Raw genomic sequence first — 17,491 nt, forward strand, 5'->3', positions numbered from 1 at the left:
GATGAGGTCTCACAGGAGAGGAACAGAGGGGCAGAATCCCCTCCCTCCCTGCTGGCCACGCGGCTTTGGATGCAGCCCAGGACACGGTTGGTTTCTGGGCTGCGAGCGCACATTGCCAGCTCATGTTGAGCTTCTCACCAACCAGCACCCCCAAGAGATGCATAACTCTTCATGATCTTTGCCTCTTCCATCTGTGATCTTTGCCACTTTCCACGGTACGAGCAGGTGGTTTAAGAAAACATTAACAAGGATATGCCAGAGCTTTAAAAAGGGTTTGAAGGGGAAAAAGAGCTGTTGATTCTAATTTTTCACTTTGCTGTCTCCAGGATGAAATACAGTCATATCCACTTAAGTAATACCTTGTGAAAAAGGAAGTGTCGTGTTTTTATTGGACACCTTTTATTACTAGCCACGGTGAAAAGTGCAGTTGTGAGCAAGGATCTGCTCTGTGGGCCTTTCACCAGCTTGTCATCCTGGCAGAGGAGGGCTCCTTCTCGGAGAGACGGAGATTTACAGCAGCAAGAGTTATTCTTTCCAAGGCCTGTAGTGATAGGACGAGGGGTAACAGTTTTAAACTAAAAGAGGGTAGATTTAGAAACGAGGAAGGAATTCTTCACAATGAAGGTGGGGACGTCCTGGCCCAGGTTTTCCAGGGAAGTCGTGGCTGCCCCATCCCTGGAGATGTTCAAGGCCAGGTTGGATGAGGCTTTGAGCAACTGGATCCAGTGGGAGGTGTCCCTGCCCATGGCCCAGGGCAGGGGGTTGGAACTGGATGGGCTTTGATGTCCCTTCCAACCCAAACCATTCCAAGATTCTATGAAACCAAGGGCTAACAACAGGAGTCACGGGATGCAGAAACTCTGTAAAACAAACGAGGATCTGTGCGATGCTGGCCTCTGGCTAGGTAGATAAAATGTCTATAAAAATCTATGACCCTACTCTCTTCCTGTCTTTCGAAGAGGCAGGACAGATATAAAGGGCTACAGCCCATATTTTTGTGTTTATAGCTATCCCCGTTCCCTGTGGGAATTCGCACTGCCTGTATATGGGAGGAAAGCTTTCCTTCTCCGCCTGCATGTGCTTCCTGTGGAAGAGCCGCCAGACCTTCCCGCTGTCGTGTGGGTGATGGTGTGCTTGGATTATTTATTGAGAATCAGGCATGGGAAGCATTGCCAAACATCCCCAGGTAGCTCACTTCCCTTCCGTGTGGAAAGAATAAAGCCTGGTGTGTATTTCTCTGAAAAATAATTGCAGGTCAGAGATTTTGCTCCCAGACGACAGACTTTGCCTGAAAGATTCTTGGCACCGGAGGTTCAGGGGTCAAATGCTTTGATGTCAGGAGTGCAATGGTCCTTCACAAAACGCTAAAGTCTTAGAATAAGCAGATGGTTTCATGTGGAAACTGCCTAAGCATAAAATTATCTCGCCGGTGACTCATACCTTTTTTCTCAAAAGCCGGAGCAAGGACTGTTTAGAAACTGTAATTACGGTCATGGACTGAGATCCCATTGACTAACTTTTAAATTAATTAGGATGCGATATGCTACTGTTGACAGCTTCCTTGAAAGGGAAGGTGTATTATCTTGCTTTCTTGGTGAGGAGCTGATTTTGGTTTACGTTGGTAGCCAAGAATCCAAAAGTTTTTATCATAAACTAAGCTGCTCCTGCAACCTGCAGAGTTCCTAACTGGGGGGGAGGCAGAGAGGGGATGTGAGGTGCATAAGAGCTTACAAGGAAATGAGTCACAAACGACTCCTGTCCCATGGTGTTTTTGTTCCTGGAGATGAGTGTGTTGTTTTTCTGGAATCCTCAACATAAGAAGGATATGGAGCTGTTGGAATGGGTCCAGAGGAGGCTATAAGGATTATGTGAGGGCTGGAGCACCTCCCATAGGAGGGCAGGCTGAGAGAGTTGGGGCTTTTCAGCCTGGAGAAGAGAAGGCTCCAAGCAGATCTTATAGCAACCTTCCAATACCTAAAGGGGCCACAAGAAAGCTGGAGAGGGTCTGTTCATAAAGTGTTGTGGCAGTGGGTATAAACTGGAGAGGGGCAGATTTAGGTCTGACATAAGGAGGAATTTCTTCACTATGAGAGTGGTGAGACCCTGGCCCAGGTTGCCCAGAGCAGTGGTGGCTGCCCCATCCCTGGAGGGGTTCAAGGCCAGGTTGGATGGGGCTTGGGCAGCCTGAGCCAGTGGGAGGTGTCCCTGCCCATTGCAAGGGTTGGAACTGGATGGGCTTTGAGGTACCTTCCAATGATTCTATGTAGGATGTCTGAGTTGTCACCAGAGTTCTTCACAAAACAGCTTTCTTCATTGTTTGCCAAGGGCTAAACTGGGGAGTTTAGTCAGAAGCTTCATCAGAAGGCACCAAGGTTTAAGCAAAGCCATAGGCATTTTCTGCCCTAAGAGTTACAGCCAATCGTAGCTGCTTCTCATCTGTGCATAGGCAAGTTTTCTAGCTATCTATTTGGGGTTGGAACTGGATGGACTTTGAGGTCCTTTCCAACCCAAAACATTGTAGGATATACTAGAAGTTTTGGCTGTCGGGGGAATAATTTCAGGCGGACTTGTTCTTAAGACTTCTGGTGGTGACCTGGCAGTTTGTTTCTCTATTGGAAACCTTCTTCTACGTATTATTTATATTAGAAGTGTGGACAGTTGGCCGTGGCTCTAAAGGTTGATGGCAAAGTTTCTTGGTGTCCCTAATCTCTGTCAGAGAAAAAGGTGATGAAAGACACAGTATGTTTGCTGCATTGAAAAGCACAGATGCCTTTCATTTGTGTGAAACTTGGATCAGTTGCAAACACTAAAAAAAAGTCACAAAAAATAACCTCCCGCTGGGAAGTTTGTGAAAAGGGCAAAGTTGGACGCTTAACTGTAAATGTCATAAATGCAGATATTGATTTATAAAACAGTAATGCGTGTAAATCCACACAATACCCAGACTAACGTTTGGGTTTATATGTAGTTTAAATATACACATGTACATGTTTATTCAGATGAAGATTTTGTCTCCAATGAAAAGCGAAACAAGACTTTGTAGACAGTAAACCAAGTTTAAATCACTCATTGTTTTCTACTTCTGACAATCCTGATTTCACAAAGAAAACTGTGGGTTTCCAGAGAGACTCCGTAAACCCAAACAAAATGCAGCATTAACGAGTAGTTTCCTTTAGTTAAATAGAGTTAAATATTGAGAAAAAGAGAGCAATGGCTGTTCCCTTGAGGTCTTAATCTCTGCTGTACCTGCTGTGATATTTGGTTATGACTGCCTTGAACAAATATTTGCAATTGAGATATAGCAATTTAATTTCAGGATTTACAGTAAGCTTGGAAGAAATCTTCCTCTGCAAATTGTGAGCGTCAACAGGGCACTTGCCCTCTTGGACCATTGATGTGAAACTGATAAGCAGAATTCAGTTTATATAGTTTGGGTCTCAATTTTCTATTTCTTAACCTTACTGCCTGGCCGTACAGGTGATCGATTCATACTGCAAGAAAAATCAGGGGCTGTCTAATTATTTATTTCTCTAAAGTAAGACACAAGGGAAATGAGCCTTGTCAAGTCCAAATGCAGAATGGAGAGATATGACCAGGGAAAGCCTGGATGAGAATACAGTTGTGTTATACAGAATACTTGCTGACTGGCGACCTGTGTTTTCTGAACATTTGGGAGCCTAGAAAACATCGCTCCTGTTGGATATTCAGTGTTTGCTAGCTTTGATTCTGAAGACAATCCAGAGAGTTAAATCCATTGACAAAAATCAAAATCATGCCCTCCTTTGGCTTCTCTGATTTTTTTTTCTCTAATTGTCTCTGTAACCTAAAGCATCATCCACCTTCTAAAGACTCAGGGGTACAGGTTTAGCAGGCAGGATCATCTCACGGTGTAGCTGACCCGGAGCAGTGTTGCATCCACTTTCTGCTCAATTCTTCTCTCTGTGCTCCTCTCCCATTGCTGCAGGGGTTACTCAGAGCTGGGGGAGGCAGCAGAGTCCACGTCTTCTGTGTCGTGTTCATGTGGGGACACTGGTTGCCCACCTTTAACACGTTTCCACTTCATCCTTCTGTTTTGAAACCACACTTTGACCTGGGTGATAAAAAGGTAATAATAATTACTTATTGCCTCAATCCGAGCCGTATAAGTAGAGCTGCACAAATATGCGCGTCTTGACAGACAGATGTTTTGTGGAATTCTAGAAGGAGAAGTTAAAAGAACCTCAGAAGTTTAAGTGATCCGTCTCTCTAACAGGGGCAGGGACAATTCTTTCTAAACTGTTCCAAGCAAATATTTCTCTGAGACCCACAAGTGCTTTGCCTACAATCTGTCTTTGTGTCAACTAACCCTGTCAATTGGATGGGCACAGTGCATCTACTACCTTTTAACATCTTGTCCATCCAATCTAAAGCTTCAGAAATCATATTTTGCTTCACTTAATTGAGCAATTCCTCTATTGTCCACTGAGCTTTTATAAGGAAACCCTGACTGAGATCACAATGAGAGAATAGAAATATCTGTCTCCTCTGAACTCCGTATTTTTGTCTTTATTTACAACCTCAAAACACTACTTGGCCTAGGAAGAATGCATGTGCCAAAGAGATGGCATTCTAATAATTTCCCGGTAATCACAGTCTAAGGTGATATCCATATTCCATCTGTAAGCCTTGACATATTGGATTAATAGAATCATTAAGGTTGGAAAAGGCCTCTAAGATCATCAAGTCCAACCGTCAACACAACACGACGGTGTCTACTAAACCATGTCTTGAAGTGCCATATGTACGTGTTTTTTGAGTGCCCGCATGGATGGAGACTCCACCACTTCCTTGGGCAGACTCTTTCAGTGCTTTACTGCTCTTTCAGTAAAGAGATTTCTCCTAATATCCATTATAAATCTCCTCTGGTGCAACTTGAAGACATTTGCTCTTGTCTTATTGCTTGTTACTTGGAACGTACCACTGAGTGGTGGTAAAAACCAGCTCAGTAGACATCAGTTATTCCCAAAACTATCTATAGTTTAGATGAATATAACTATACACAGTAACTACTCACAGAAATTCGTAACAAATGTCTTTTAAAAGAATGTAGAGGCTTCGTTTTCAAATACCTCTGTGCCATTGCAAAAGTACACCCTCGAGTAACGTATCTGGGCTTCAGCTTTAGGGAGATGTGGTGGTGGAGAAGGAAGAAACTGGGGAGGCAGATATTCAGAAAGTACCTGTCTCTCGGTGAGGTCCAGGTTCACAGCTATCTCGTATCTCCTGAGCCTCGTCAAGTAGTTATGGTGGGCAAATTCGGCTTCCAGCTCCCGCAGCTGCTCCTTTGTGAAAGCTGTCCTCTCCTTCCGGGACTTGCTGCTTGCTTCTGTCTTGTTGCTGGAATTCTGGTTTTCTAAGAGACAAGCACACGGGTTGTGTCATTTGTGGTTCCATTGCTCTGGGTGAAAAACAAACCCCAAGAGATTTCTCTCCATGCCCATAGTAGTACAGTCCCCTTCATTCTTGTCTCTTACTGAGCAAATACACCATTCCGTGTTTCCCAAAGACCAACAAATGTGACTGTTGAGAGAGTAGTGGGGATGTGGGGTTTGAAGTGTGGATCTTTCATTCCCTCCTAGGAACTTTGCCACCGGCTTCTGGGAGTGTTGGTTGCAAGGATTTCCTCCTGGGACTCTGTTCCCGTAGCAGATTACAGAATCATAGAATAGTTTGGATTGGAAGGGACCTTAAAGCCCATCCAGTTCCATCCCCCTGCCATGGGCAGGGACACCTCCCACTGGCTCAGGCTGCCCAAGGCCCATCCAACCTGGCCTTGAACACCTCCAGGGATGGGGCAGCCACAACTTCCCTGGGCAACCTGTGCTGGTGCCTCACCACTCTCATGGTGAAGAAATTCCCCCTTATATCCAGTCTAAATCTGCCCTTCCCCAGTTTATAGCCATTTCCCCTCGTCCTATCTCTACAAGCCACTGTAAAAAGTCCCTCCTCAGCTCCACCCTGGAACTTCTTGCTCCAACGCATGCCACTTGTCATGGAAAAAGCCTTCCTGGGTAGACGGGGAGCTCAGGTCTATTGCAATATTCTCATTTCTACTTCCGCTGGTGAAGATAAATTCAGCCCATTTCAGCCACAATTTCCCTTGGCAACCTGTTCCAGGACCTCACCACTCTCATGGTGAAGAAACTCTTCCTAATGTCCAGTCTAAATCTGTCCCTCTCCAGTTTATACCCGTTCCCCCTCATCCTATCAATACAAGCCTTTACGAATAGTTCCTCTCCAGCTTTCCTGTAGAACCTCTACAGGCGCAGATGTCGAGCGATGAAGGAGCTCTCCAATGCCAATAAGACTGCAGGAGCTAAAGCCTCTTCTGTCAAGCTAACCTGAGTTAAAAATAGCTACCGCAACCTGAATATACGCGTGAGCTCACCACTTAGCCCTGTGTGGAGGACATCCTTATTATGGGGCAGTTCCACCAGTCTTCGTCTCCCAAAACCAACGTGAAGAATTTTAAATAGCGAAATAGTTCTGGGAGCAGCGCAGGATGTGTAGCTTGGATCCTGTCACCCAGGCTGTGTGCCACATGGTGTTGTAAAGACACATATGGGTATTCGTGGCTGAAGGGTTTGTGATATTCCAAATGTGGAAATTGGGCCTCGTTGCTTCAGAGTTTTGATAACAGAATGTGGAAAATGGGAAATACTATGCGAAAGACAAATTGGCTCGAAGATTTTCCTACAGTACTGCCAGCTTAAAAAACAAAAGCTTCTCAGAAATCAGAGAAATATCAATGTCTTTACCACAAAGCATACATGCTTCCAGGATTCTAACAAGTGTCATTGTTTGGTGGAGCTGAGCAGCTGCCGTACCCCAGGACTGCAGCACAATCTTGGTAGGAACTCCAATTTTACCTGTTCTTACGCTATCAGGTTTCCAAACCAAAACCAGTGTCAGGCACTAATACATCACCGAATCACAGAATCACCAGGTTGGAAAAGACCTCTTGGATCATCGAGTCCAACCATTCCTATCAACCACTGAACCGTGACCCTGAGCACCTCGTCTGCCCGTCTTTTAAATCCCTCCAGGGATGGGGACTCCTCACCTTCCTGGGCAGCGTCTGCCAGCGCCCCATGACCCTGTCCATGAAAAATCTTTTCCTGATATCCAGTCTGACCCTCCCCTGGTGGAGCTTGAGGCCATTCCCCCTTGTCCTGTCCTCTGTCACTGGGGAGGAGAGCCCAGCTCCCTCCTCTCCACACCCTCCTTTCAGGCAGTTGTAGAGAGCAATAAGGTCTCCCCTCAGCCTCCTCTTCTCCAGGCTAAACACCCCCAGGTCCCTCAGCTGCTCCTCGTAACCCTTGTTCTCCAGCCCCTCACCAGCTTCATTGCTTCGTACACACGTCCTTGTGTGTATGAAGAGCCAACCCATTCCCTGCAAGACAATGGGCCAAATTCAGCATTTGGAGCCGGTCAACAGAAATCTGCTGTACTGTGCATAACTGAGTGAGAATCTGGTCTCACGGCCAGAATGGGACTTGTTCTCCTTTACTGGATTGAACTGGTCTGCTGGCAATAGACAGTAAATAATGCTTTGGAGGAGGGTGTAAGGACTCTGCCCTATGCAGATATAGGATTTTGGCACTGCAGAGAGTACGTGTGTTGCTCAGAAGCGTGGGGGTCAGTAGTGGCTGTATGTGGAGGATCCTACCTGACTGGTAAATGTTTGTGGTAATCACAGCTGAGATCAATCATAGATCATGGAATGGTTTGGGTTGGAAGGGACCTCAAAGCCCATCCAGTTCCAACCCCCTGCCATGGGCAGGGACACCTCCCACTGGATCCGGTTGCTCCAAGCCCCATCCAACCTGGCCTGGAACCCCTCCAGGGATGGGGCAGCCACCACTGCTCTGGGTAACCTGGGCCAGGGCCTCCCCACCCTCACAGGAAAATATTTCTTCCTAAGATCTCATCTCAATCTCTCCTCTTTCAGCTTCAAACCATTCCCCTCATCCCATCCCTGCATTCCCTGACCCAGAGCCCCTCCCCAGCTTTCCTGGAGCCCCTCTCCCTAAGGTCTCCCCAGAGACTTCTCCAGGCTGAACAACCCCAACTCTCTCAGCCTGTCCTCATACGAGAGGTGCTCCAGCCCTCGGATCATCTTTGTGGCTTCCTCTGGACTCATTCCAACAGGTGCACCTGGTGTTTGTTATTCTCTAAACTACTGTTCATGTCATGCAATTTTTCCCTCAGTAGACGAAAGTAAAGTAAAAAATCAAAGCATCTGCACAGTGTTACATTTTCCCCCACACTAAAGACTTGAAGGGAATATTTTGTCTAAGTGGTTAAATCAAGGAGCAGGACAGTGATAGATTTTGCTCTTATGGACCATAAAATTCTGAAAGCTATCAGGAACGTTGGCCAAGTGACCTCATAAATAATGGATTCAATTGGCAGATGGTGGTAAAGTATCCAGTAGATACTTGGAATAATGCTTAAAGGAGGGTCCGTACAAAGGGCTACGATGTGTGATGTTCTGCACCCTGACCACTTTAAACTGATCAGGGACTTGCCTGTACCTTGCTTTTCAGTCCTTCTCAGGTTATCTGCCCCTGCCTACTCTTACCCACTGTTTTTTATACCACTGTGACTGGAAATGGGAATCACAAGCTTAGAAAATCCTTTTTACTTTAGTGGCCAGACTGGTGAAGGTTGGCAGGTGGGAATTCAGATCAAAGTTTTCCAGAATGCGTCAGTCAAGAATACTTCATATCTAATGTTACGAAGAGAGTCATTACACACCGTTATCCCGTTTTCATTTCTACTGTGACCTCATCAACTTTCTGTATTGTTTTATTCACATAAGCTCCCTGAATTCTCTTCCATATTATATACTATTGTTGGAGATCTTTGAGCAACCTGGAAAGGTGTGTCTGCCCACAGCAGAAGGGTTGGAACCGGATGGGCTTTAAGGCCCCTTCCAATCCAACAAAATCCATGATCTGGGGACTTCACGTGCGTGAAAATGCAAGTACAATTCAGATAAGCTTTATTGATGTGTTAATTGGAAATTTTAATGACTGTGGCTTGTGCGTGGGCAGAGACGCAGCTGTGAAAGCCGACACTGGGTTAACTTCTACCTCAGGTCATTTGATGAGTCTGAAGTCAAGAGTGAACATGGCATCTGGGTAACTAAGGTCTGTAGAGGAAGGATGCGTGCATGGTTATCCACAAGTACTTCTAGCAGATGCTGCCATGGTTATTGCCATCACAAAGCCATTCTTTAAATGTTCTTTATATATATATATATATATATATATATAATATATTCCATTCTTCAAAGGAAATTTTAAAGATTGTCAGGCTTTTTTATTGTTTTTGCACAATTTGTGCTTATTTGTCTGAGAAATATGCTTATATTTGACTTCTCTCAGAACACTCTGCAAAGAGCCACATTCCAAGAACTTCACATCTTGAAGTATCAAAGGTCTTCACAAGAACCAAAGGGGTTTTGCATGCACCAGTACAACCCATAGCGACAATGGATCTATTTTGCAGTTTAGGCAAAATTGTGGTGGAGAAGCCACCAACTGAAAGAAAATAATTTGGTTTTGTAGGTTTTGTCTTCAAATGCTCTCAATATATTTTTCTTCACTAGCCCAACCTCTGGAAAGAAGGCTCTAGACAGCTAGATTTTTCTAAAGGAGTCAAGGAAAGTCCTCGAGGGGAGAGAAAAGACTTTTGTTCGGCTTAGAATAAATAAGACTATGAGATATGTCCAACTGCATTTCTGGAAAAGCAAAGGAAATGACAATAAAATCACTCGCAGACTTTCCCTTCATTTGTTTTATTTTGTCTGGGAGCAGGGCGAAGGAAAAGCTTGCAGGAGGGGTATGAAATAGTTCTGTCTGCTGGCTCGTAAGCAAAGAAGGGAGTGAAGTGAAAAGCCATAGAACCCTTTTGAGGGTGTTGTTATTCTGCTGTCACTACAGTAACAACTTTTACAGACAGCAACAGGTAGGGAACATCAGACCTTTGGGTGATGCTATTGCTTCCAGCTCCCCTGTGAGGAAAACTTCATGGGACAGCAGGAAGTATGAAAACAACGTGTCCAGGGTGCTGGTGATAAAGGACAGAAAGAGTATTTGTCTTCTATTTAAACCAGAGAGATGTACGCTGGAATCAGTGTCTTTGAGGATGGAGATATCCCTCTCATCTGAGCATACTAAAACCTGGTATTTACCTATGATTAGTGAGTGTTTTAATAAAAATATTGATAATTTTTAATTTTTTTTAAACTTCTTTGAGTTTGGGGGTGTTTTTTTTTTCCCCTCAACACGCTTCGTTTCAATAGAAATGTATTTAAATTCTCCGAAGTTGGGTTTCTAAGGATAACAAAGGAGTGTAAACTAGATCTGGGCATAAATAATTTTGGAATATTAGTTGTTTTACGTATTTCTTGACAGCCGTTTCCTATTGGAAGAGAACAGACATTTGGTCTAATTGTGGGGCAGAGAGAGCACGCATACAAGATTGTTGTTTAAATTGAAAAATGGGGAAATGACAGTAGGATTAGATGTGGCTGTTTTGTACCCAACCTGCAAAGTCTACAAATAAATACATATTTTTATCGCTGTGTCTTCTACCTTTGAAACTGGGAGACTAGATAATATTCCTTCATAGCAGTACTGTGGAAAAAAAGCATATAGTAGCTTGTAAATGAATATTATAGCAAATAAATTCATGTAAGGATCTTAATTTTTCACAGCTTCCTTAGGAGAAAACAATTTTATGCATATTTCACATACCTGGATTTGAGACAGCAGCAAATCAGAGGTTGTTTAACTATGAAATTATTGAATATTACGCTGTAGTATGTGCTTTGCGATGGGTGACATAATGAAAACTATCTAAATCTTCAGTGGTTTTGGACATTGGGCTGTGAGTAAACACATGGAATGTCTAGCGAGGCCAAGTAGAATTTATATCTAAAGGGACTCTTTGCACCTTGTGCTTCTTATGAGAAACTGAGATGCCAAAATCCCAGAACAACATTCCCAACTATCACAGGCAGCTCGAGATGAGGGATCTGTGCTCTTCGCTACCCTCCGACACTTGGACAAATGGCAGGTACGCGATACGTAACCCCCCATCCTAGGAGTTTCAGCTCAGTGCATACAGGATTCCTGTTTACTTACAGCAAATGTGAAGTGTGTTGGTAGGTAAAACGCTTAGTTCAGTAAACAAGATGTGAGGAGTGAAATAGAAACGCCAGAGCTCATCAAAGAATAAGCCATTTAGTTTTAGTGTTGTTATTGCCTAAGTTCCCCCAGTCAGGAATTACGAAACGTTTTCCTCGTCACCTTTATTTCTTAATTTCTGATCTTACAGGCGCTCTCCTTCTATATCTCGGATTATCCCACAACCCTGAATTGGTATCACGTACCTGAGTTTTCCTTTTTCCTTTTGGATGACTTTTTCTCAGTCTCATTTGTCGTATTTACTGGTCCCTCATCATCTTCATCCATACCCACCGCCGCGCTCACCGGATTTGGGCTGTTGCCTTCTGACTCCCCAGAACCCAAGGCCAGTCCGGGATTTAGTTGTCTTCTGGCCTCGGTTGCTGCAAAATGCCAGTCAGAGTGTTGGAAAGACGGGTGCTGCTCCACAAACGCCTGCTCCTCGCGTGGGAAGCTTTGGGGAGCAGCTGCCAGGCAGGAGGTTGAGAAATCAGAGTAAGCAGAGAAATCTGATTTTTGATGGAAGGAGAACGGTGCTGGTGGGTAGTGGTTCAGCTCTGACGCTGCGGTGACATCCACATGGGGGCTCCGCAGGCACCCCCAAAGCGGAGCAGGAGGTTGGGGACCGCGCATGCAGCTGCTGCTGGTGGGATCCATTTGGCTTCCAGTCCTGTCCACACTCCGGTGCCTGTGACTGGTCAGAGCTCAGACTCGGCAATCAGAAGAAGAGCAGAGCTGGGAGAAACCTTCCAAACTATACGGAACAGATTTCCTCCCTAAACAACCATTTGTTTGTGGGTTTGACGCTGTTGCAGGTTTGTTTCTTTGGGAACTCTTCTAAAGGTTTTCATTGTCCAGACTGGAAACCAGTAACCAGATTGCGGTACCAGTAACGCGGTGCCTGCCCCGAGTTGCTTCGCAAGGCCTGAAGCTTGCTGCCTTGTGAAGGGCTGGACATGAGAGAAACTCTTTTTAAATACCGTGCTGAGGAAAGAGTGACAACTTTGCAAAGTGAAACGTGAGAGAGGGGAAGGAGGGGTTAACGCGCACACACTCAGCCCCTCCAACCAAAGCAAAGCAGGCAACTATTAATCACCCGAAACCTTATACGCGCATCTAATGGGATTTGCAGATGGAGCCTTTTAAAGCAACAATGTCTGTATTTTTTTAAAAAGCAAAAGAGCAGCACACACACAAAAAAAAGGCTTTAATGTTGCCCTGTAACACTGTGAAGTTATTTTTATTGTGCTGTTAACAAAATTCCCCAAGTCGTGCAGTTGGAAAAAGCGTTACACAGAATTTGAAAGACCCCAATTTTCACGTACAGTGGGGAAATAAAAGTAAGAAATAACTTTGTAATATAATAGATATAAATTTAAATAATCTTTCTGATATGTGTATAATTTAAGGCCCAATCCTAAGTTTAAAAACAAGCCTGGCTTGCACGCACGTGCGAGGGTTTGAGTGCTTTTTGTTTGCGAGCTCTGTAACGCGTGCATTCACTGAGGGTTTGCAGCCAGTGGCAGTTATTCTTTCTATATTCTACTTTCCAGGGAATTTTCAATGTGCCATTCCTTCCTGCGAGGAAATCTCCTGTTTTTATGGCAATGGAAGACATGTTTTTCATCTTTTGTTGAAAGTTTTATAGTTTTTTCCTAACAGAAAGCAGATTCTCAGACCCTAGAGCCATCACAGTTGAAAAGACATTAACAGGGAATCTGTTCTCAATCCCTTTTGCACAGAAGTGTGGCAGCTGGGAATGCTCCAAACCCGGTTACGCTGGGGTTGCTGCAACTTCTCTCTGGCTGTTCTCGATGTTTTTAACGACAGTTTATGCGTGCATGTGTTCCACGTTTCCATAATCTTCTTGCAACCATTTCCAATACTTATTCCCTTGCTCTGTGTGTCCCTCTTTCCCTTTTCCCACCGTGTGGGCTGGGTCTAGTGTTCTTTCGTGGACTTAGAGGATTAGCAGATGGACAAAGAGCCTTCATTTTTCACTGAGGCTTAAGGGATACTTTTATTTGGCTTCTGTATCATTCAGGATGGTAACATTTCAAGGAAAAGAAAGGGAAAAAGAAAAAGATGCGCTTATACTGGTATATCTATTGGTTCTTAGAGCTTGGCCTTCTCCAAGAAATCAAGTGGGTTTAGTCCAAATCTTTCTGTACAAGAACATGGAAATCTGGTCTATTGTGTGAATCTTGACTTTCTTGCAAAATATTAAATATCTGACATCTAATCCATTCTTTAGCAAGAACTCTCCTAGATATTTGTATCTGTTGATGGTGTTGTATTAGAGAAGAAGAATTAAAACATCGTTCCTGCCTGCCAGCAGGAGAAACTCCTCTGGTTGGCCTTTTTCTGAAAGGCCAGGTTATATATATTAAAGAACGCCGCAAATGTTCCCGGCACTGGAGACTCTAACTCAGAATCCAGAGCTTTTTGCCAATGCAAAGTATTTAATTTACATTCTCTCTGTGTGTTATCATATGTGCAACATCCCCTCACTTGAGTCGTAGAGGTTATTATGGGTTTGTAGGAATTCAAGTCTGGCTCTGCTTTTCAGTCCTACCTTCAGTCTACAAAATTAGCTGTTTATGCAAACATTTATAGGCTTGCACATATAGTTAGGGGGCAGAGAGGGTGCAAAAGAAAGGGAGAATTGCCCGTTATTCAAGTATTCCCTTCAGGCAGGAGCAGCTCCCATCCAGAAACCCCCACGAGATCCGAGCAGAGGTCTATCTGTAGGGCATGACTCAATTCCTGCACATCACTTTGCAGCCTAAGTGAAGCTGCTTGGACCCTGTTTTCCCAACGGAGCTCTCACTGTTATTCCTCTAACCTTAGATGTGGGAAAAGGCGATGGTGTACCCTTCCCAAACGTGAGAACCCTCTGGTCTTGCATTGCTCCTGCACCCTCTGCAGCTGGGGCCATCACTCAGCTGCTCAGCAGGAGTCTGTTTGACCTCTACATCTTCCTGACACTTCATTCCTGAAAGAAGAAAGAACAACAATCCTCCCCTCTTGCTAAACCCCATTTGTTGGTTGTGGCAGCCACCTTTAACCTTTGTAAAGTCAACATCTCTTCAGTCGGGCACTGCGTTAGGTAGGAAAAAAAATGACATGGATGGAGACCATTTTTGCAACCAATACAGGTGTCCCTGCCCGTGGCAGGAGGGGTTGGAAGTGGATGGGTTTTAAAGTCTCTTCCAACTCAAACCATTCTATGATTCTTTCTCAATAAAGACCTAAAGCATCTCATGACACTTTAATGCAGCCCTCTTTTAAATTACTTTCATCCTTGTGCTGTTTCTTGGAATGCAGGAGTTCTCTGGGGCAGTAGCCCTGGCCCCACTCTGCTTTTGCTGCGCCTGACCCAGTAAAATCGTGTCCGGTGCTTTTGCACCTGAAATCCGAAGTGGTTTCTTAGATCACAGATTTTACTCTGCAAGACAAAGGGAGACTGAGCTTCACAAGAGTGAGACACTGGCTTGGTGCTCATCTTACCTGAAGCTTAAGAAAACATTATATGTTTGTCATGGAGAAAACATGGAAGAACCTTTGCTATTAACTCCATTGTACATTTTAGTATTGATGAATGAAAGTTGGAGAGCAACAAATAGCCAATGCTAAATCCAGGAAGCTGCTGCTTAGTTGCAGAAGTTAAAGATGGAAAATATTTATTAGGTTAACAGGGGTAACTACCCCAAAGGTAGTTTTCCTGTTGTCTACTAGATATTTCTGTAGAATCATAAAACAGTTTGGGTTGGAAACGACCTTGAAGATCATCCAGTTCCAACCCCCTGGAGGAGTTCAAGGCCAGTTTGGATGAAGCTTTGAGCAACCTGGTGCAGAACCTGGTGCAGTGAGAGGTATCCATGCCCATGGCAGGGAGGTGGAACTGGATAGGCTTTAAGATCCCTTCCAAGCCAAGCCAAGCCAAGCCAAGCCAAGCCAACCCAACCCATTCTATGATTCTATGACTGTTGGCTTGTAAGTATTGAGAATAGGGGTATCTGTACCATCCTGCTAAATAGTGGATAGACACAGTGTGCTGGAGAAATTATAGTCTGTGCGGACAGGAAATATGTGTGGTAGGTAAGGCAGTAAACAGAGAGAAAGTGAGGCAAAAGCAGGAGAGAGAAGAGGAGAGAATTGAGGTCTTGAGAGTTTTGCTGAACCTTAAGCACTGAGAGACCCAAGGGGGGTGCAGAGGGTGTAAAGAACTGAAACAGTGAGCACGTGGGAAGGAAAGGAGAAGGAGGCAAAACCAGCAGTGAGAGTTAGGAAGGAAATGCTAAGCCCAAAGATGAGCTCTCTGGCTCCATCAGTCATTTTAATAGTTTTCTCAGCCATTCTGAAGAAATAAAAGAGAAAGCACAAAGCTTAGACTAATAGAGGAAGCGTACCTAGATGGGAAAAATTATCTTCTACCAATGAAAGTTCAAGAGCTGTGTGGTTAAAGAGCTCTATTAAAAGACATTAGATATTGGATAAAATGTCAGGAAGCATTCACTTGCATTTTGCTGTAATGCTCTATGACAGATTAGCCCAGGGTAGATGTGTGTGTTTAACAGAAAACTGGGATCTGGTTTTGATAATTTGAGGGAGGAGATTTAGAGACAGAGAAAGTCTGTGCTCCTTCTCAAAAAAACCCCCAAGTCACCAAACAGCTGTTTTGTAACCATGACGTCATGGTTGTACGATATAGAATTATAGAACCAGAGAATGCACTGAATTGGAAGGGACCTTAAAGTCCATCCAGTTCCACCCCCCTGCTGTGGACACGGACACCTCCCACTGGATCCGGTTGCTCCAAGCCCCATCCAACCTGGCCTTGAACCCCTCCAGGGATGGGGCAGCCACCACTGCTCTGGGCACCCTGGGCCAGTGTCTCACCACTTTCATTGTGAAAGAATTTCTTCCTAATGTCTAATATAATTTTCCCCTCTCCAATTTAAAGCCATTCCCTCTCATCCTATCACTCCATGCCGATAAAAAGTCTCTCCCCAGCTTTCCTGTAGCCCCTTCAGGTACTGAAGACCACTATAAGGTCTCCTCAGAGCTTTCTCTTCTCCAGGCTGAACATCCCCACAGGTGTTTCTGCAGTCTCCAACTTCTATTCTTCTGTTGCTGCTTGAATTTTTCACTTCGTTCAACTTTCTGAGGTTTCCCCTTAGATTTTTAAAGGCATCTCTATGGCCTTACCAGTGTTATTCCCTGTAAGATCAGAAGGTTCTGGGACAGCCCTCGGGAGCAGTGCAGTCAAACCAGAACGGAATTATTAAGGTTTTTTCCCTTCCACAGTCTCATCTTACACTTCATCGCTATTTTCTGTCTGCCTTGCTGCTGGCATCACTGCCACAAGAATTTCTAATTTAATGATAATGTTTCTCTTAGCACCAAGTCAATATTTCCGGTATTAATTAAATTTGATTGCTCCACAGTAGTGAAAGAAACCTTCAGGTACAGGAAACGTCAAGATGTGTTCAGAGACACTTACATGATAATTTATCTTAGGACAGAGAGCAGTAGAAGCAATAAGCTGAAGAAAGAGGTGGCCAGCTTTAAATTTGCAGAAATATTTAAAGGAAAAAAACGTGAGCTGGAAGCTGCTTAATCACCTTGCACAATGCACAATCAGTTTTAACACTTTTTGTTTGAAAGATCGTAGGATCATGGAATTGTTTGGGTCAAAAGAGACTTTAAAGCCCATCCAGTCCCACCGTCTGCGATGGGCAGGGACACCTCCCACTGGATCAGGGGCTCCAAGCCCCATCCAACCTGGCCTGGAACCCCTCCAGGGATGGGGCAGCCACAGCTTCCCTGGACAACCTGTTCCAGGGCCTCCCCATCTTCACAAGGAAACATTTATTTGTAAGATTAAAAAACATTAAAACATTGCCTTTTGATTTCTTTCTACTATTAAAAACTTAATATGAATGAAAATATGTACATATATTGCCCCATCCCTGGAGGGGTTCAAGGCCAGGTTGGATGGGGCTATCAACAACCTGGTTGAGTGGGAGGTGTCCCTGCCCATGGTACGAGGGTTGGAACTCGACGATCTTTAAGGTCCCTTCCAACCCAAACCATTCTGTGATTCTATATATCTATGTTTTGAAGCCTGGCTATCATAAATTGATTCAGCAGCTTTGTACTAAGGGAGCAAAGATCTCTACTTGCAAGTCTAGACACCAACTTCTGTATTCCTTGCTTGCCTCTCGTCTTCCAGGGTTTTTTTTTCTGGA

General features: G+C 44.4%; 1 protein-coding gene across 1 annotated transcript; it reads right to left on the bottom strand.

The window, feature by feature from the left end:
- Positions 1–2,994: 2,994 nt before the first annotated feature.
- On the bottom strand, positions 2,995–12,247 carry MEOX1 (mesenchyme homeobox 1). The gene is made up of 3 exons (XM_009555371.2): positions 11,444–12,247; positions 5,220–5,392; positions 2,995–4,090 (listed from the first exon to the last, which is right to left on the bottom strand). The coding sequence occupies exons 1-3, from the start codon at positions 11,892–11,894 to the stop codon at positions 3,968–3,970; spliced, it is 747 nt and encodes a 248-aa protein (XP_009553666.1). The 5' UTR covers positions 11,895–12,247; the 3' UTR covers positions 2,995–3,967.
- Positions 12,248–17,491: the final 5,244 nt, after the last annotated feature.

Source organism: Cuculus canorus, chromosome 25 (genome assembly GCF_017976375.1).
Source record: "Cuculus canorus isolate bCucCan1 chromosome 25, bCucCan1.pri, whole genome shotgun sequence".
In the NCBI taxonomy this organism is placed as follows: domain Eukaryota; kingdom Metazoa; phylum Chordata; class Aves; order Cuculiformes; family Cuculidae; genus Cuculus; species Cuculus canorus.